The sequence below is a fragment of the Myripristis murdjan genome, chromosome 3, assembly GCF_902150065.1.
Source record: "Myripristis murdjan chromosome 3, fMyrMur1.1, whole genome shotgun sequence".
NCBI classification, from domain to species: domain Eukaryota; kingdom Metazoa; phylum Chordata; class Actinopteri; order Holocentriformes; family Holocentridae; genus Myripristis; species Myripristis murdjan.
The window spans coordinates 31,879,276-31,900,144 of NC_043982.1; the positions used below are offsets into that span (position 1 = coordinate 31,879,276).

The window sequence follows — 20,869 nt, forward strand, 5'->3', positions numbered from 1 at the left end:
TACGCTTTTTCCAGTTTGTTTTGCAATTCCAACATGACACCAGCTGTTTAATTCTGAAGCAAAGATTATGCAAGCATTCTGCACACTCTGATATAATATGAATTTAAAACCCTATGTCAGGTTACTCACAATAATATGTTTGGAAGAAGAGTATATTTATTTTGGCAAAATTGTGGATTTCAAACATTACACCATGACTGAGTAGATTCCAACAAAGCCTTTTTTGTACAAGGTTGATATTCCTGCTAAGCAAGTAGTGGTTTTCTTTCTGACACTGAAACCCGAAAGGTGTTGTTCTACAGGGGCCTGGGTTTATTCTGGCTCCTGTGTGCAGTGCTCTCAGCATGACTGTATACAGTGGGTGTGACTCGGCTTTAGCTGCCATGCGTCCTGTGACATCCTGCTCTTTCAAAACAACAGTGGGTTTGAATGCAAAGCAGCTACGATATTACTGAACTTCCCAGGTGTCGCTTTACCTATGACCTGTGAGATTCGATTTGATAATAAAAATCCTCACTCTGACAATCTTTTCATGTCCAATTTACTGCTACTAACATGTTATCTTTTCCAACATAGAGTGCAGCTCTTCTCAGCAGGTCTGCCTCTACAAAAACAAGTGGGCCAACAGTATTCACAGAACAAAAGTCAGGAGGACACCATGCAAATACCACAGCGGAAAGATAAATCCCTATCAGTGGCAGATCTACCATTAGGCAGCAGCTGCCACCCTAAAAAAAAAAGCCTTGTCGCCCCAGCTTTGATCAGTCAAATAAAACAAAATGAAGTTTGCAACACCAGAAATTTGCAATACTCAGAACTCTGAGTTCACGTGAATGCAGCAGTGTGTGGAAACCTGCGGACAAATTCAAGAGGGAAGAAACTACGTGGTGCTGCACAGATGCTGCAGACGATGGACTAAGACAGAAAAACAAAGAGTACAGTACAATCTCCTGGACATCGGTGGCAGTGCTGAGCTCTTGTAAGACAGGGTCGACTATATGACAGTCACAGAGGCTAAATGCTATAAAATGATTTACAGCCAAATATTTATGATGAAAACATAAGGTGACGTGAGATGTGATGGTTGTAAAATTATTCCACTTGCACCGAGGCTATTTGTTGACTCAAGGCATAACCAGAGGATTCTTTTCTTTTTTTTTTTTTTTTTTATATCTTTTAATCAATCAGAATATGATCCATGATAACTGTTACACAGACAATCCTTTATGGGCAAGTCAGAATATCAAGATTATATGCAGAAATAAGATCATTAATAATAATAATAAAAAGATCGGTTTGTAAGATATCTATATAAGATATACACTCACCTAAAGGATTATTAGGAACACCATACTAACACCGTGCTTGACCCCCTTTCACCTTCAGAACTGCCTTAATTTTTCATGGCATTGATTCAACAAGGTGCTGGAAGCGTTCTTTAGAAATGTTGGCCCATATTGATAGGATAGCATCTTGCAGTTGATGGAGATTTGTGGGACGCACATCCAGGGCACGAACCTCCCGTTCCACCACATCCCAAAGATTTTCTATTGGGTTGAGATCTGGTGACTGTGGGGACCATTTTAGCACAGTGAACTCATTGTCATGTTCAAGAAACCAATTTGAAGTGATTCGAGCTTTGTGACATGGTGCATTATCCTGCTGGAAGTAGCCATCAGAGGATGGGCACATGGTGGTCATAAAGGGATGGACATGGTCAGAAACAATGCTCAGGTAGGCTGTGGTATTTCAAACGATTCCCAGTTGGTACTAAGGGGCCTAAAATGTGCCAAGAAAACATCCCCCACACCATTACACCACCACAACCAGCCTGCATGGTGGTAACAAGGCATGACGGATCCATGTTCTCATTCTGTTTACGCCAAATTCTGACTCTACCATCTGAATGTCTCAACAGAAACTGAGACTCATCAGACCAGGCAACATTTTTCCAGTCTTCAACTGTCAAATTTTGGTGAGCTCGTGCAAATTGTAGCCTCATTTTCCTATTTTTAGTGGAGATGAGTGGTACCCGGTGGGGTCTTCTGCTGGTGTAGCCCATCTGCCTCAAGGTTGTGTGTGTTGTGGCTTCACAAATGCTTTGCTGCATACCTCGATTGTAACGAGTGGTTATTTGAGTCAAAGCTGATCTTCTATCAGCTTGAATCAGTCGACCCATTCTACATCAACAAGGTATTTTTGCCCACAGGACTGCCGCATACTGGATGTCTTTCCTTTTTCAGACCATTCTTTGTAAACCCTAGAAATGGTTGTGCGTGAAAATCCCAGTAACTGAGCAGATTGTGAAATATTCAGACCAGCCCGTCTGGCACCAACAACCATGCCATGCTCAAAGTTGCTTAGATCACCTTTCTTTGCCATTCTGACATTCAGTTTGGAGTTCAGAAGATTGTCTTGACCAAGACCACACCCCTAAATGCATTGAAGCAGCTGCCATGTGACTGGTTGATTAGATAATTGCATTAAGAGAAATTTAACAGGTGTTCCTAATTATCCTTTAGGTGAGCTTATATTGTAAGACATAGGGGATTTCTTGTGGGGAGCAGTAGGTAATTATTATTATTAGTAGTGCACCTGAAATCTAAGTAAATTAAACTAATTTACATTACAGTTGCCTGATCACACCCCACCACCACCAAGCCACCCTGCCAAAATTCTGGTATGTCTGTTACCTGCTACTAATCCCTATGGAAATAATACACTAATAACATAACAAAATACCATTAAAAGGTCACTGCAAGGTCATCAAATCTACTATTACCACTTAGGAGCTTCAAGTCCCTGTTGCAGAGTTTTACAGGAATATTGGAGCAATTATTTGAGATATAATGCCCTACTTGCATATTAATTATGAAGCTCAATAAAAGCTAAATATTGTTTTTAGATGACAAAAGGCTTAACGAGGCCCGGCAGTTTCCTGTAGAGACTCATTTCGAAAAGATAGTCGTCCTTTTAGTAAATTTCTAAATTGTGACAGTAATGTTTGAAGAATCAAATTTAACTCAACAGAAAATGACAGTGGTACTGGTACCTCATCTCCCTTCACCAAACACTAGAGAACAGTAGACACCAGTAGAAAATTGTGGTGATATTCAAAACCGAGAGCGTTTTGTAGGAGAGGCAGTAGTAGAAAAACTAATGGGTGGAGCTAAGACAAATAGTCCAGTCTACCTCAGGGTTGGGCATGCAGGAATGATGGGAAGGTAGTTTCAAGAGCTGAGTCAAGATCACCGAGATTACCACAAAGAGAACTTTGACGTCTGCGGAAAAAAAAAGTTTCAGTATTAGAATATAACAAAAAATGGATCAGAAAAAAAGGACAACATGAAGTGGAAACTGAGCCATGTCACAGCCTGCATTATATGAATTATATGGCGAAAGACACATCATCTGAAATTATAATGGGTCATATCAAACTTGAAAGTCGCAAATTTGATTTGCTCAAACCCAGACAATAGATATAAGGGAAAAAATGTCGATAACCCTAATGCCGCGTTCACGTGGAATCCGTTAAAGCCGACAAAGCACGGGAGAAACAACAAACTGATGTTGTGTTCTTTGCACGAACAATTAATTATATTGTACACAATGGTTTTGTGTTTATTTTCATATAATTATAATCAGTAATACTGGTAATTCGTATAGTTCTAAGTTTGTCATGTTATCATCCACCGTTGTTGCGAATTAAAGTGTTTGTATCTCCACAGCACATCAGACGCTGTTCATATGAAGGGCTGTTGTTTCACCTGGAATATTGCATTTTCATTTTCTGTTTTGAGATGTGCAACGTACCGGAGGCCAAAAGTCAAAAGTCAAATTATTTTAACTTTGGACAACAGATGTCATCCGCTTTGCCGTCTGCCGTTTAGCGGATTCCACGTGAACGCAGCGTGAGCTGTCGTGTATTTTTTTGCACGTCAGTCAGTGTTCATGACATTTTGACAGCTCTTTGTAAACTTGGTAGCAGCGACAAGCTAGAGCAAAGAAAATAGGCATTTAAAGTCGCAATCAATAAACACGACATTACAACAATGCGTTTAAATTAACTTTTTTTTTTTTTTTTTTTTAAGATATTTATAAAACTGACATTTTGGGAGAAAACGTGTACTCTCTAGAGTCCTTGAGTGAGTGGTGACCTTTATTCTGAAAAGCACTTGGCGGAAGTTATATTTGGTTGCCAGCCGCTTGAGTGAACACAGAAGGAACTTTCCTCTCCCTCCCTTCATCTCAGCAAGATGGACTGGAATGAGGACAGTAATGTAAGTTCATTTATGGTCATTAACGGCTGGCGTTGCCGGTGTTGGGGTCTTCCAGATTACCGTAATCTGGCACCGACCTGACTCACGCAGTGCTTCGTGTTAATGCTTTTCTTTCGGGTGGGTTGTTAGCATTAGCTAGCACGCTGTCTAATTTTAGCTTATCGGTAAGTTGCTGTAACGTCGGCTAACCTGTGCTGAGACACATCGACACACACACACACACACACACACACACACAGCTACCGTCAGCCGCTGGCGACTTAACCGTTAGCTACAGGGGACGTAGTTAGCCTGCTAGCTGACGTTAAAACCATAACCAGCTAACACGTTAATCTGTCCAGAGTGACGACTCAGATTTAGCCGATTATCACCATGCAAATGCAAAACGTCCACATTACGGAAACTCTTTGATTTTCCTGGTTGATAGTAAGATGCACTGACAGCCAGCGCTCATGCAGGCAGCCCTTTCCGTGTTTGTTAGCTAGCCTCACTGCTCTGTGTTGCCGGTAGTTTTCTGTAAACGGGTGTAACATTACAGTGTTACGAAACTGTAATGTAATTACCTCACATCCATTAAACTGGATTGTTTGCTTAGCAGTTGTTAGCAGCAGGTGTTTACCCAAGTATCATAGCCGATTGCCCCAGCGAGCTCTTGTTTTCGCCCTCCACCCCAAAAGGTTGTGTCCCACCTGTCCACATGTTGTCAGTGTGCTTGGCTCTCTGTGATCATATATAACTGGATAACATCAACAACTAGTGGGTGACAACAAGCAGAAATAGCATCCATCAGATCCCAAGGGCGAAAGCGAAAGCAAGTCTTCGTGAAGAATGAAAATTCATTATTTTTTAGTCAAAACTCCATTAAAGCCTGAACACCAAAAACACAGCGACTTCGCCTCCACCGCCCCACCTCAGTCTCCTCCATGTTTTCTTTATACAACTCCTGGCAAAAAAAAAAATATGGAATCACCAGTTAAGTCCCGGAGGATGTTCATTCAGTTGTTTAATTTTGTAGAAAAAAAGCAGATCACAGACATGACACAAAACTAAAGTAATTTCAAATGGCAGCTTTCTGGCTTTAAGAAACACTAAAAGAAATCAAGAAAAAAAATGGTGGTAGTCAGTAACAGTTACTTTTTTAGCTCAAGCAAAGGGGAAAATATTATGGAATCATGAAAAAACAACAACAAAAGAACACTTAAACACACCACTAGTACTTTGTTGCACCACCTCTGGCTTTTATAAGAGCTTGCAGTCTCTGAGGCATGGACTTAATGAGTGACAAACAGTACTCTTCATCAATCTGGCTCCAACTTTCTCTGATTGCTTTTGCCAGATCAGCTTTGCAGGTTGGAGCCTTGTCATGGACCATTTTCTTCAATTTCCACCACAGATTTTCAATTGGATTGAGATCCGGACTATTTGCAGGCCATCACATTGACTGTGTCTTTCTTCAAGGAATGTTTTCACAGTTTTTGCTATGGCAAGATGCGTTATCTTGAAAAATGATTTCATCATCCCCAAACATCCTTTCAATTGATGGGATAAGAAAAGTGTCCAAAATGTCAACGTAAACTTGTGCATTTATTGAAGATTTAATGACAGCCATCTCCCCAGTGCCTTTACCTGACATGCAGCCCCATCATCAATGACTGTGGAAATTTGCACGTTTTCTTCAGGCAGTTGTCTTCATAAATCTCATTGGAACGGCACCTAACAAAAGTTCCAGCATCATCACCTTGCCCAATGCAGATTCGCGATTCATTACTGAACATGACTTTCATCCAGTCATCCACAGTCCACGATTGCTTTTCTTTAACCCATTGTAACCTTGTTTTTTTCTGTTTAGGTGTTAATGATGGCTTTCATTTAGCTTTTCTGTATGTAAATCCCATTTCCTTTAGGCGGTTTCTTACAGTTCGGTCACAGACGTTGACTCCAGTTTCCTCCCATTTGTTCCTCATTTGTTTTGCTGTGCAGTTTCTGTTTTCAAGACATTGCTTTAAGTTTTCTGTCTTGACGCTTTGATGTCTTCTTTCGTCTACCAGTATGCTTGCCTTTAACAACCTTCCCATGTTGTTTGTACTTGGTCCAGATTTTAGACACAGCTGACTGTGAACAACCAAGATCTTTTGCAACATTGCGTGATGATTTACCTTCTTTAAGAAGTTTGATAATCCTCTCCTTTGTTTCAGTTGACATCTCTCGTGTTGGAGCCATGATTCAGTCAGTTCACTTGGTGCAACAGCTCTCCAAGGTGTGATCACTCCTGTTTAACTGCAGACTAACGAGCAGATCTAATCTGATGCAGGTGTTAGTTTTGGGAATGAAAATTTACAGGGTGATTCCATAATTTTTTCCTCAGAATTGAGTGATTCCATAATTTTTTCCCTCTGCTTGGTCTAAAAAAGTAACTGCTACTGACTGGCACCATTTGTGTTTCTTAAAGCCAGAAAGTTGCCATTTGAAATGACTTTAGTTTTGTGTCATGTCTGTGATCTGCTTTTTTTCTACAAAATTAAACAACTGAATGAACATCCTCTGACACTGGTGATTCCATAATTTTTGCCAGGGGTTGTAGCTCAGAAAAGCTGTAACGTGTCTGATAAACTTTAGATAATAAATCAAAAGTTTTGTGGCCAAATGATTGCGTTGTGGACCCAGAACTTAAATATTTAACTCACTGTCTCCTATGCTTTCCTAGCTGACAGTGTTCTGGGCACCAGAGAGTTGGTTTGTAGGGTGTAGCATGACCAGATCATTTTCAGTGAGGAAAATGCAAGAGCTGTTTAGGTAAACATGAGAATAACACTGGAATTATTTTGCGCAGCCTGTTTGGAGAAATCTGAACATTTCATGCTTTTCCTTTTTTCTTTGTTTTTTTCTGTTTTTGAATCAAAGTTGGAGTTTGAACTGAGGTGGAACTAACTAAGGGGCTTACTCCTGGTGATGTGGTTGTCCTGTCAATTTAAGTTTAGCTCAAGCTGTTACGAGACAATGAGATAATAATAAAATTTTAATTTTGAGGTAAACTATACTGGTCTGTTGATAGTTTAAGGTCTCAAACTCTTGAACAGTTGAGGTTTGCTAAGGTGACTACCTCATCTTGATCCCAGTCGAAAAAAATATCCAACAAATCACCAAACTGGCTCTTATCTGTAATAATACCTCCTAACAAATCCACAGGGGTGTTTAAGCATTTTGGTGGCTTTGAAAAGTGCAGTTTCTTTTCCTCCACTAAGTTATGTATCAACACCAGCATGTTGCTCCTATTCACTCCAGGTTTCAGCATTCCAAACGGACCATTGCAGATCTTATCTGAAATTGTCTCTGTTTGTTCTGCAGAGTCACAGCCACATGGGTGATAGCTGTCATCATGGACATGCTGGTCACTCTCACAGTCATGGGCCGAGAGCAGCAGCATATGGCGGGCTGGTGCACGGCTACATGCCTGGTTTTCATGGACAGTTTGGCAAAAACACAGATCAGGCAATGGATTCCAGTCAGCAGACAAAGAAACGGTCACACATGGATGACAGCAGCAGCTGGGACATAGTCAAGGCAACACAGTAAGCATTGTCACATTAACACTGTGAACTGGTTGACACATATTTTGTCATGCTAGAAATTTTTTGTAATACAGCAAAACAATAGATTGCAGTCCTATTGAATCAAAGTAAAGAAACAAACTTCTATAGATCCATCTGAAAGCATAAATTTTAAGGAAAACAATATTTCATATCAGCTATGTTGCATCACTCGTGAATATTTGCAGCACCTTTTTTTCTTCCATTTATTCAGACTTCTTGTTATGGTTGCACTCATGGGTTTTGAACCATTAATTTACTTCATAACTTATTTGATCCTGCTATTTTGCCAACAAAGCTACCAGTTTCCTGCAGTTAAAGGGAACAGAGAACATTTTTTTTAGGAATAAGTGCATATGGTAAAGCAGCAATTTCAATTTTTCCAAGGTTAAAAAACTGAAAGTATATGAATGTGAGTGGATTTTTGGTTTGGTGAGAGTATAGCTGAGTTATCCCTGGTTTAAGTTTACTGTGAAAATTCATGATTAAAGGCGTATTTTTGATATTTTTTGCGATGATGCTGCCAATAGCTGGTGGTAAGCAGTGGGACCACAGGATGTTAAAACTGAGGCCAAGACTTCTACTGCTATCACTAGTACACTACCGCTAATAATAATGATAATAATAATAATAATAATAATGAATAAAATATTTATGCACATTTGAGGAGGTTCATTTGGGCTAAGTTCTGTAAGCAACGTGTGTGTTATTGATCAATCCTACATATGTAGTTAAAAAATATACATTATATCACAGGTGGGTGAAACTAACTGGACTATATCTATTTTTTTATTTTTAAATTAAAAGTTTCAGTGGCTCTAAGCCTCATCTTGTTTATTAATTTTTGGTATTGTAGTGCATGTCTTAATTTGTTAAAAATAACAACAGCAATAAAGTACCACCCTCCCGCGTCTGAGAAAATACATCATATTATAGAATTGGTCTTCAGTGTTGTTTGCACTGTCCATATCCCCATTATGCAACAAAGCTCAGCAGAAAGTGAGGTAACCACACATATTTCCATATATAGTTTTTGGAGGATGATGACTCATTTCTGTATCTATTTTCCAATGGTGTGCAGGAAAACACGGTACAGAAAAAGTTGAGCCATGCACAAACATCAGTTGAACTGTGTGTCGCAGTTGAGATGAGCAAACAACACACTGCAGCACTAGCTCTAACTGAGGTGCTTGCAGGCTTTACAAGCAAATGAAAGAGTTAAGGTGCAGCAGAGCAAAGGTCACTCTTCCTGAAAGACAGGTAGAAAAAAAAGATTAGACTGGAACTTGATGTTAATCTCAAAGCCCCTCCTCTGTCTACACTTAATGTTGTCTGTCAGTGCAGTGGAGACAGCATGTTTACAGAGTGTGTTATATTTCTGCAGAGGTTTCTTTCCACAGTCTGAAATTCGGATTGATCAAGATTGCATTATTTACATCTTCATTTACATTTTTGCCATATGTGAGTCTTGTTGTTTCCATTAGCCTTAACTGTTGCTTTTCTACTTTTCACTTTTGAGTTTACCCAAAAGAACAAATTAATGAAGACATTCATGCTCTGGGCAGAATTTGCTTTGCACAGTGTGCACAAAAGACAATACACAAAACGAACAGAGAATAAAAACATCAGACAAAGACTTAAAACATAAAATCATTAGAAAAAAACAAAAAGAGAATCACCCGGTCTGTAAAGTGCAAGTACAACAAAAATGTCAGAATCAGTGCGGTCAAATACTTTTGCCAGTTTCAGAATTGTTTGTAAGGTTTTATTGATAACTTTTAAAGCAGTGAATGACTTGGTCCCATGTTGTTCTAATGTCCTAATGTATCTAGTATGATAATGAAGCATTATCATACTAAATACCACAATTCAGTCCAAGCTCTTATGTCTGTTCCACAGTCTAGATAAAAGATAAAATATGTTCAGATTGCCAACTTGCAATCAGGAGCCCTTAACTTTAGACTCAACTTAGAAACTTGCTTGTGGTTGTTAATTTACTGCCATTATAATGTGGCAGTAGTATTATTCATTTATGAAGAGTCCAATGGGATTTTTATGTGTGTCTCTGTTGCTTTTATTTTGAAACACTTACTGTACTCATATTTTTGTTACTGTTGTAAGTGGTTTTTCTGTGTGATCATTGCAGGTTTGGCATCCTAGAGCGCTGTAAGGAGTTGGTGGAAGCAGGATATGACATCAGGCAGCCGGATAAGGAAAACGTCTCTCTGCTGCACTGGGCAGCCATCAACAACCGCTCAGAGCTGGTCAAGTAAGACCTGCAGATATCATTCGTGGACAAGGCTGTGGGTGTCTGTGAAGGTTCTCAGTCATCCAGGTCATGACTATCCAAGGAGAGTTGAATCAAGGGCAGCTGGACCTGTTTGTAGATTCTTTGGAGATGTTTCCTTTCTCATTTTTACTTCTCTCAAGAAGCCTCCTCAGTTCTGACAGTCCCAGGTATTTAACCTGTGGGATCATTATCCAGGTCATTGATACCACAAGGAGGAGCACTAATGAGCCAGTGGTATCAATGACCTGGATAACAATCCCACACGGGTTGAATACCTGGGACTCTCCACCAGTCCGTCACAGCTGAAGAAGCTTCTTGAGAGAAGTGAAACGTCATCACAAATCTACAAACAAGTCCACTTGCCCTCAATTCAACTCTCCTCGGATAAGGATGCTGAATCACTTCAGTTACCAAGTACAGTTAATGCACAGATATCAGTGCAACAAAATACTGAAAACAAACAGATATTTCATTAACGCAATCTTTAGTCAGGGGCTATAGGTATCATTTTACCTTTATGAACTGTCAGTTAATAGTGTGATGTGCATTAATAACCACCTACATTATATAACTAAAACATACAAACAAAAAGAATATAAAGTTAGCCAACTGAAATACAACTAACACAAACACAATGTCAATGTAATAGTAGCTTCCAATGTGAAGTATTCTAGATTTGAAATTAATTTACTTGAGGTTTAATGGCAGATTGCGTGCTTTACCTTTCCTTTTGCTGTCTTGACAGGTATTACATGTCAAAGGGAGCAGTGGTAGACCAACTTGGAGGGGATCTCAACTCCACTCCTCTTCACTGGGCCATAAGGTAACTCTAACTATCGAAGGGTTCATTGCTGCAGCCTGCAGGTGCCTGTATAGCAGGGCCTTATGTTTTATGCACATGTTGATCTGTGTCTGCTTGTTCATCAAACATAATATCCCAGGTGATATACATTGGTCTAATTTTGTTGAAACTTGGAAGAATTACACATTTGTCAATGTGTTCTTGTGTTAAAGAACATTATACTTATTGACATGATGGGGATGCCTTAATTTAAAGTCAAAATTTCAAACTTGGACAAGCCATAACTGATTGACCAAAACAGTGGGAGGATGATGTGTTTTGTTACTGTTCAGCCCAGTGAGTTCCTAGATAGTATGTGGGAGACAACATGTTTTTTTTTTTTTTTTGTTTGTTTGTCATTAGTGATAAGTAGCTATGACTCTTAAGTGTTTTTGTCATAAAGCATTTGTTGATTGTTGTCCATAAACAGGCAAGGCCACCTCTCCATGGTGATCCAGCTGCTACGATGTGGAGCAGATCCATCAATAGCAGATGGAGAAGGTTATCGCAGTCTCCATCTAGCCATCCTCTTCCAGCATATGGCCATAGCTGCATATCTCATGGCTAAGGGACAGGTCAGAGCCCCTTACTCACATTTGGATTTTTCTTGTCTCATTTTTCTTGTCTTTGATAGCATATTATTTTTGTTTTTTGCCTCTTTCTTTCAGGAAGTTGATGGCCCTGACTGCAATGGACAGACACCACTGATGTTAGCAGCACAGAAAATTATTGGGTAAGCATCTTGCTCCTCTACAGGTATGCTGTAAACCCCCTTTGTTTCAACTAAAGATGGAAATGCCTACATACCACAGGGTGTGGACACAGGTTGGTGTCCAGTTTACATTTGGAGGTCATGTCTGTGTTGTTTCCACTTATCATCAGTCTCAGTCTGAAACTATTCTCCACACACATTACAGTGTGTAGGTTTGTTTTCATTGGTGTGGCCGGTGTCTGTGTGTGTGTGTATATTAGTAGCCAAAGAACACATTGTCTTCTACACTGCCTGGAAAGCATCTTCTGGGTTATTTTTCACCTTGAGTGTAAACAGTGTCTGTAATAGTGTGAATTTGGCAGCCATCAGCTGTTGCCTGTGAGTTGTCTGCTTGCTTCCTAGCTGCTGCTGTTGCTCAATTTACATTTTCCCCAAACACGCTCCCCACCATATTTGCATTGTTGTGCCAAGCATTTCATCAAGTCTTTGTTTACGGATTTGTGTTAACTAATTAATTAATTCATTCATTCATTACAAAAGAGTTTTAAACCCTAGAGCCCGACCCATTTAACGGTTGGCTGATTTGTATGTATCAGCATATAATATTTGATGAATAGTTCATCCTTTGTATTAATTCAAGCTTTTATTATACATATATCTATATTTGTATATGTACACATATATGTGTGTCTATATGTATATTTGTCTGTCTATGTATATACATATGTGCACACTGTACACACACAAGCACTATATATATGTGTGTGTGTGTGTGTGTGTGTGTGTGTTTTATTTTTTATATCTATAGTTATTTATAATGAGTCATTTTTCAGTGAAGATTATTTCACATCAGTGCAAAAAAGTTTGTTAAACTTTAAAATATCCTGTATCTGTGACATATCTTTGTCACAAGTGTTTGATAACTACATTTGAGGGATCATTGCAAAAACAAAGTGAGTGTTTATGCATATATTGCCCGATATATCGATATCAGAATTATTTACTCCCTGATATTCCAGTTGGCATTGGCTGCAAAAATCCATTGTCAGCTGGGCTCTATTAAAAGTAATCCTGTTTCTGTCTGTCCCAGACCAGAGCCCACTAACTTCTTAATCAAAAATAATGCCTCGGTGAGCGCTGTGGACAAGGTGAACAGAAACACTCCGCTGCACTGTGCCGTGTTGGCAGGGAATGTCGACGCCGCCCACATCCTGCTGGAAGCCGGGGCCAGTGTGGATGCAGAAAACATCAATGTTAGTCTTACAGAACTCATACAGTACACAATGACAAAAAGGGCCAAATATGTTCCACTCTGTTCACACTGTAAGCAACATGATAAACACGATTTTAAGAAAAAAAAAAAAAGTTCCCCTGCTGATAAGCGGACTGTCAGCAGGGAAACATTGGCCGCAGTTATCTTTTCATGATCATCAGTCATCAACAGCCTAAGTGGATTTCCATGTTTCCTTGTTTCCCTATTGATATGATTTTGCATCACAGATAACAGTTCAGTCTGACATGTGCAGAGTGTACAGGTTGATTGCTGTCATTCAGACTTCCCAGTTCTCTACAACTTGTATTTGAAACTTTATAGATAAAGCTATAAATGTTTCAGAAATGATGCTTGTTCATATTTGATCAGTGCTACCTAATTAGCACTTGCTGGTAGCTACCGTAGCTTCTTAAACATGATGTAATGATATGACAACCAATACCAAAACAGTCTGCCTGTTCAGAATTTTGCTGCTGCACATGACCACTACATAAGTGGAAATGACACATCTTACATCCCAGAATTGGTCAGAATAGGGTGAAAACATCAACCGGCTTGCCTGCAGTGTGAATGTTGGATCCGAATGATGGTACCTGTAGAGATTTTGAATTTAATGCACCATGGTGAATGTAATAGTTGTGTGTCGAATGTTTCCTCCTCAGGGTCACACTCCCATAGATCTGGCCCACCAGGTGCACAGCCCCCTGCTCATCCACATGCTCAACCACATTAAACAGGAGAGGATTCGCTCCAACTCCCGTTGCCTTCGGATAGCCAACAAATACAGGGTATATGGACACTTCAGAGGGTGCCCATCCTCTAATGCTCAAATCATACAAGTGGTTACAAAACAGCAAGCTGCCTTTTCTTCTAACACTCCCCTGTTTCCTTTTTTTGTAGGTGTTTTTGCAGTTTTTGCTCTGTGTGACTGTGTTTGGAAGTGTGGGTGCCATAGTTGACATGAACTCTGAGTCCTGGCTGCTTAAAGGGATCCTGCTAGCCTGTGTGATAGGCGTGGTCAATCTTCTCTCAAGGTATGAACATATTTCCACAGCGCTGTTCTTTTGTCCTTTCTTTACTCAAAATGCAGAAAAAATAAATAGCACCTGGAGCCAACAACTTGTTCTGGCACTCCATGCATTCCATCATAAAAACATTCCTGATGGGCAACATTTCTCTGTGTTTGAGCAGGAATTTGCCAGGTCCAGCCTTTCACTCTCTTCTTCCGGCTACATCTCTCATGGCGTCGGTCTTCTGGATGCTTATCACCTGGTGCCTCTGGTTCTTGCCAGATATCCTTTTAACACAGACTTTTACAACTGGACCTGAAGATTTTTGATGGAGCTGTTTGCCTTAAAGGAAAAATCCACCCTAAAACACATTTATAAACCAGTTGTGATCATGTACCTTGCTCCATTTTTGTTATGTATTGGTGTATTTTATTTTATTTTTTTATTCCTACGCATAACTGGTTAAATGTAGACAGTGTGACACCACGTGGAGATATAAACATTCAGCACAGAGTTTGATAAAACATTTTTCCTCATTCTGAATCTACAGTAAACATCGGGTTTTGGCTTCAGTCAAAGAGCAAGAGCTTTTTTTTCTGGAGCCATCATTTTGCTCCGATGTTCAGCAATCCTACATGGAGAAATCCATCATAGAAGAAGCAGAGGTACCAATTTGTCCACCCACAGTAGCCAAAAAAAAAAAAAAAAAAAAAAAAAAAAGACCAGAATGCAGTGTAGCTGCATTTTTTTTTTTTTTTTAGAAAGGGTGAACCCACAATCACAAACATTCCCCAGCATTGAGGAACTATTTGTCTATCTGTATTTATATACCCATCAGGCCACCTTTGTTTGAAAGCAGTAAATCCAGATTTGTTCCCTGTAGGGTGTCGAGGCATTCTGGATAATCAAAGAAAGCACTGATTGAGGAAGAGGTAGGGGAGGCAGGTTGATGTGGGTACACCAAAAATGTAAATAACAACACTCATTTATTGATGACATCTAACAGTGTAGGTGTATCTGAGGGGGATTTTTCCTTTAAGAAAAAGTTAATGGTTCAATCAAGTTTTTTCAACTTTTAAGGAAGTGAAGAGAGGCATAGAGAGGGATATGACTGCAGAGCAGATGCCTGGATCTGAACCTGTGCAGTCACATATTTGATATGCGCAGTGGCTATTTAGATGGAGCCAGGTGAATTTTCTTCATTTTAGCCTTTTTACTAATCTGATGAACAAAGTGTTTCTTAACCCTTGAATCTACATGGGCCGAGCGCCACTGTTCAGGTTCTGTTCACTCTCAACGCCACTGCTGTGCTGTACTACTACCTCCGCACCTGCCGGACTGACCCCGGCTTCGTCAAGGCAACTGAAGAAGAGAAAAAAATGGTGGGTATTATGTCTGTTATTTCTGAAAGATAGACCACTCTCATATAATAGGGTATTCCACTGTTTCACATCTGATTGTTCCACCCAGAAATCAAGAAATTTGTTTAATTTTACTGATTTATAATCAAATGAAAAGGTGACACCTTGTGGTAAAAAGACAGTTCTGCCACAGTACTTGAGAGAAACACTAAACAAGGTTAAAAAGATGGATGCACAAAACTTTTGATTGCTGGTTAGAAGTTGAACAGCAGTCTCACCTGATTGGTTCATGTTGCTGTTACAGTTGTGCTGTAATGTGTATGGATGCCAGCTACCAGTCTAAGAGTCCAGATGAATTAGTTCTCAGCTTGTAGTCAACATGATTTTAAAAAGTAATGTCAATTAATATTTAAATAATTTAAAATCATTATTTCATTTTGATTAATGTTTTTGTCACTTAGCTATGTAACAAACAGTATAATGTCCAGGGAGGCTGCTGGCAGGGCTTATTTTGAAATATTGATTGACTCACATTACATATGCACATAATGTTTCAGTTCATTTAGAGTCCGAAAGGGCTTTACATGCCACAACTGACTTGTGTCTTTTGTCTTTGCTGTCAGAATGTGTTGGTGTTGGCTGAGGCTGGCTGTCTAGACCCCAGGATCTTCTGTACATCTTGTATGGTGAGGCACCGCAAGATCTAACACACATCACCCTCACCTTCATCAACATAGTGTGCCATTTATACCAGAAATGGAGAAGGATTTAACCATCAGTGGTGTTTCACATTGTTCTGTTGTTTTGCAGATAAAGAAACCCATGAGAGCCTACCACTGCTTCACTTGTGATGCATGTGTGGCGAAGCAGGATCACCACTCCATCTGGACCAACAGCTGCATCGGTAACCATAACTGCAACAACTAATAAAAACCACTGGAAACTGTAAAAACTCGTCAGAATGTAATAAAATCTCACTCTTGTGGAATCAAATATGTAATAAAACCTGATAAAACTTTTGTAATATTATTGTAATATTTCTCTGAAGATCTTATAGTTTCGTTATTGACCAAATTTGAGAGAAATTTTATCTTTTACAAGTTGTAACATTATTATTATTGTTATAAATTAATATTTATCACAGTCTCTGAATGCAGCACATTTCCGTTCTATCAGGTGCCAGGAACCACCACTTCTTTGTTCTCTTCCTGATGTCCTTCATGATGCTGGGAGCTTGGATGTTCTACGGTTGTCTTATGTGTGAGTGACCCACATGAGCACATGAGCAGTTTGAAAAGTTTGTATTTCCGTTTGACACACGTGCACATGTAATGCCTCTTGTTGTTTTCAGACTGGTCAAATCACTGTCCGATGCATTACATGGAGCAGGGACTCTGGGGTGCCGCCTCTGCTCTGGTCAGCTGCTCTCCCTGGGTGCTCTGTGTCTTCTTCCTGGCCTTCTACCACACCTCCTGGTCCGCCATGATACTGCTGTTGCAGCTTTACCAGGTCTGTGTCTCCATGTGTGTTTCACTTATGTGTTATTTGCTCAGTAGGGCAGTCCAGATGTTCTTTTCCCTGGCCACATCCACTGGGGCATCCCAAGGCATCCCCAGGCCAGCTGGGATGTGTAGTTCCACCAGCATGTTCTGAGTCTGCCCACGGGTCTCCGTCCAGTCAGATGTGCTCAGAACACCTGCACAGGGAGAGGCGGTTCACGCGTCCTAAGTAGATGCCTGAACCGCCTCAACTGGCTCCTTTCAATGTGGAGGAGCAGCGGCTCTACTCTGAGCCCCTCCCACACACCCCCTCACCCTAAAGAAGCACTCATGCAAAGAAAGCTCACATCCCCTGTTTGTATCTGCGATCTCATTGTTTTGGTCACTACCCAGAGCTTGTGACCACAGGTGGGGGATGGAACAAAGACTGGCCGGTAAATTAAAAGCTTTGCCTTCAGACCCAGCTCCCTCTTCAGCATGACAGTCCAGTTCAACAACCACATAACTGCAGCTGCTGAACCGATCTGTCTGTTGATCTCCTGCTCCATTATAACCTCATGTGTGAACAAGACCCCAAGATACTCGAACTCCTCCACTTGAGGCAGTAACCCATTCCCAATTTGCAGGGGGCAAACCAAATTTCTTCAACAAAGACTTGATCACGTCTCAAAATCTTTTTGCATTTGAGATAATGTGCTTGTCAATTTTCTATGTTGCTTAACACATTAATTGTATTTAGGTGGCCATTTTCTGCCCAACTGTAGGGGAAACAAGACTGTTCACAATTTAGAAGCTTTTCTAAATAGGAAAGAATGCAGTATTGGAAAGAAGACATTTTTAACAATATAGAAATCATGAAGTTTTATGGTAAAGTTATGAAAACCAATTTCCGCTCTACAGTGGGAAACCTGAAGAAGCCAAACTTCTGTATACTCCTGTGACAGAAGTGAAAATGCATTTAAACCCCTGCTAGTACTTAACATTTCACCATCCTGACAATCCTCTGAACAGTTTGTTTTTGATCATATGATGAGTCTGTTCTCTGTGCTTGTTATGAATCGAGTCCGTGTTGTTTTCGATCAGATCGCTTTCCTCGGACTGACCACCGCGGAGAGGAACACCCTCATGCACCACCAGAGGAAACTCCCACAATCCATCTCTCTGCGACAGAATCCCTACAAGTGGGTTGGATAGCCACGCCTTTCTTATTCACTGTTACTCAAGATTATGTCGGATGCTTACAAGATATACTGCGCTCTCCTCTCCTTGTTTTATGTCCGACGGCATTCAAATCATTGCAAAACTTTTTAGACAAAGAAAAAACTTCTACCTCTTCAGCCCAAATCTAGCAATGTGTCTTTCAAAGTGAACTTCAAACCCCATTACTTCATTGCTCTGATTTGTTGAATACTTAGCTCTAATTGGCCACTGACTCCATTCTGAGCTCTGTTATTTCTGAATAGCAGACAGTTTTCCACATCTAATTAGTACACACCTCAGACAACTAGTACAGTCATTTTTCCCCCAGTCAAATTAATGAGCGATACCTTGTGAGGAGAAGATATAACTACTAATTAATTAATTTGCAGAGCAGGACAACTGATTGCTGACTCTAAGCTGAATGACAAATCTTGCTGAAATTTATATTTTTGATTTGCTTTATTTAAAATACTTAATTACTTTATCTTACATCTTAAATCAGTATTTTGTTTCCATTAATTGTCTGTGGTCAGTAACTGTAACAAGCAGGATAATTTACAGTAAGCCTCTGCTTCATGTCATGGTCTTGATTCACAGTGTCGGGGCTTGTTTTGTGGTAATGACTAGCTTGTTTTCCTTTACGTGTCACTGACCCTCTGTCCTGATCTGTTACTAATGCCTCTCTTGGCACCTTTAGAGTGAGGATATACTTCTGCATCGTCACTAATTGCTTCCTTGTCGTCTGTAGTTTGGGCGTCATGCGGAACCTGGTGTCCTTCTTCCAGCTGCGTTGCTGTGGCCTTTTCAAGCCGGCCATCATCGACTGGACCCAGCAGTTCACGTCTGGTCGTGACCAGCACGTGTTCGGACACCCCGACATGGTCTGACAATCCCACCCCCAACCCCTTTAGGGCCAAGGGGCAGATTATACAATGGTTCTGGGCCAAAAGCACAGGGCGTATTTATTTATTTTTTTACTCTTTGGCTCCTTGTGAAGAGAGACCACTATATATAAAGGGACAAAACACAAAGCGATGCATAGTGATTGCTTTGTTCAGTTGCTCTTTGTACAGACTGCTGCTGCCTTATACTTGACCAGAATAAGTGAAATGTAAATCACAGATGTTGTAGTTTGGGTGAGGTTCATCTTTAAAAAGGCCTAAATTGTATATGAAGTTTTTAATTGTCTTTTGTTTTTGATAAACACGTCAAGCCTATTTTTTATCATGGTTTCTGGAAAAAAAAGGATCTTTCTAAATGTATGTTTTATGACTTTTGTAAAAGAGGCATGTGTTTCATAACGAACAACCTCGCTAGTGCTCTGATATATCAATGTTGTGCTTTTCTTTCTAACAGGCTCAGTGTAGACTCACAGTGCATGCTGTCTCACAGCAGCTGTTCATTACCCTTTAAGAAAGTTATGTCCTCAAGCTTTTCTATTCAAATAGTTCACTGGTCTGTTGACCACGCACACCATGTACACAGTTTGTGCTTTGTTGCAAAATCAACCACAAAGGATGGTCTTGTCTTTCAACAGCCTTAAATATCCTGACAGGAGAGTCACTGTTTGTGCTTTAGATATTGGTTAAATTACAGCTTTTGATTTACATATCGGCAATAGTCTGAAACATCAGTAACCATTGAAAGTTATGTGCCATCACGTCATTGCACTGGATACTGAAAATAATAAATGCAAGGATTTTTTCACTTTTGGTTTTGCATAATTGCATTGTTTTCATTCAAAAGTCACCACATACACACTAAAGTTGTTTTGTTTTTCCCCCTCAGGACAACATACAGGTTTTCTTTGTATAAAGGTACAAAGACAAACTATGAGTCATGATTCAGTGGGTCTCACCTCTGCAGTTTCAATGCAGCCATACACCACAGAATCTAATTTCACTAACTAGACCCTCCTCTGTAGTTGAAGGTGTTAACCAATGAAATGAGAGGCTGTTGTGTTTGGCTGGAATGAAACTGCACTCAGGTCACGATGGCTGTGGTTACATTTGTCTTTTCAACGCGCCTTTTGTGATCAGATGAGCCAGATCGAAACTCAGCTTTGTCTGCATATGTGTGTGCAGATTTGACACTTCAGTGTGACCTTGCTGATCAGATCTTGATTGTATATATTCCTGCATGGATATATCCCATTTTATGTATTTATTATCGGGCACCGGATTGTGCTCACATGCTGCACATCTCATGCGAGCCAGGCCACCTCCACATGTGGTCTGGCTGAGCGGATCCAAATGCAAACAAGATCCGATCTCAGAGCGTACAGACTGGACAGTTAATGTGTCCTGGCATGATTGGATGACAGAAGTCGCATTGAAAAGACAAGTGCTACCATGTACTGATAAACAGTACTTTGTCCCTTTGGTCTTTGTACCATTAACTGTTTTTTAATTGTGAAAGATTCACAACTGAGGAGACTAATAATTTAAGAGGCCAAATTTTTGGTACTCTATTGAAATGCCCCCCACACCACACACACACACACACTCTCCACAGTGAGATCATAGGTCAGGATGAGAGCTGCATTCACATAGAGATTGGCGGATACAGAGATCATCACCCTAACTTTAACCACAACACGTCTGTGGGTGTTCTGGTTGGTCCTCATATCTGCTCTCAGACCTTGTTCAGATCTGCATCACAATGTTGTCTTGCCCTCAGCAGGCCTTCTGGTGTATAAGTAAACTCTTCTTTTTCCTCAGCAAGTTCAGAAAAGTGAGGGATCAACACAAGTCATAACTGTACAACCCTCACAACTTGGGACAGAAGTGAAACCTATACTCTCAGAAACAAACAAA

At 40.2% G+C, this 20,869-nt stretch overlaps 1 protein-coding gene across 2 annotated transcripts; it reads left to right on the plus strand.

Moving 5' to 3' along the window:
• Positions 1–2,561: 2,561 nt before the first annotated feature.
• zdhhc13 (zDHHC palmitoyltransferase 13) lies at positions 2,562–19,777 on the plus strand. Of its 2 annotated transcripts, none has more exons than XM_030048168.1 (17): positions 2,562–2,680; positions 7,626–7,849; positions 10,014–10,136; positions 10,903–10,980; positions 11,429–11,573; positions 11,667–11,731; positions 12,801–12,963; positions 13,646–13,771; positions 13,884–14,017; positions 14,175–14,275; positions 15,251–15,375; positions 15,978–16,040; positions 16,165–16,258; positions 16,531–16,614; positions 16,706–16,863; positions 17,937–18,034; positions 18,802–19,777. In XM_030048168.1, the coding sequence occupies exons 2-17, from the start codon at positions 7,638–7,640 to the stop codon at positions 18,938–18,940; spliced, it is 1,908 nt and encodes a 635-aa protein (XP_029904028.1). In that variant the 5' UTR covers positions 2,562–2,680; positions 7,626–7,637; the 3' UTR covers positions 18,941–19,777. The 2 variants fall into 2 exon arrangements, with proteins under 2 accessions (XP_029904028.1, XP_029904027.1); XM_030048167.1 differs by lacking the exon at positions 2,562–2,680 and adding an exon at positions 4,125–4,280.
• The last annotated feature ends 1,092 nt before the right edge of the window (positions 19,778–20,869 follow it).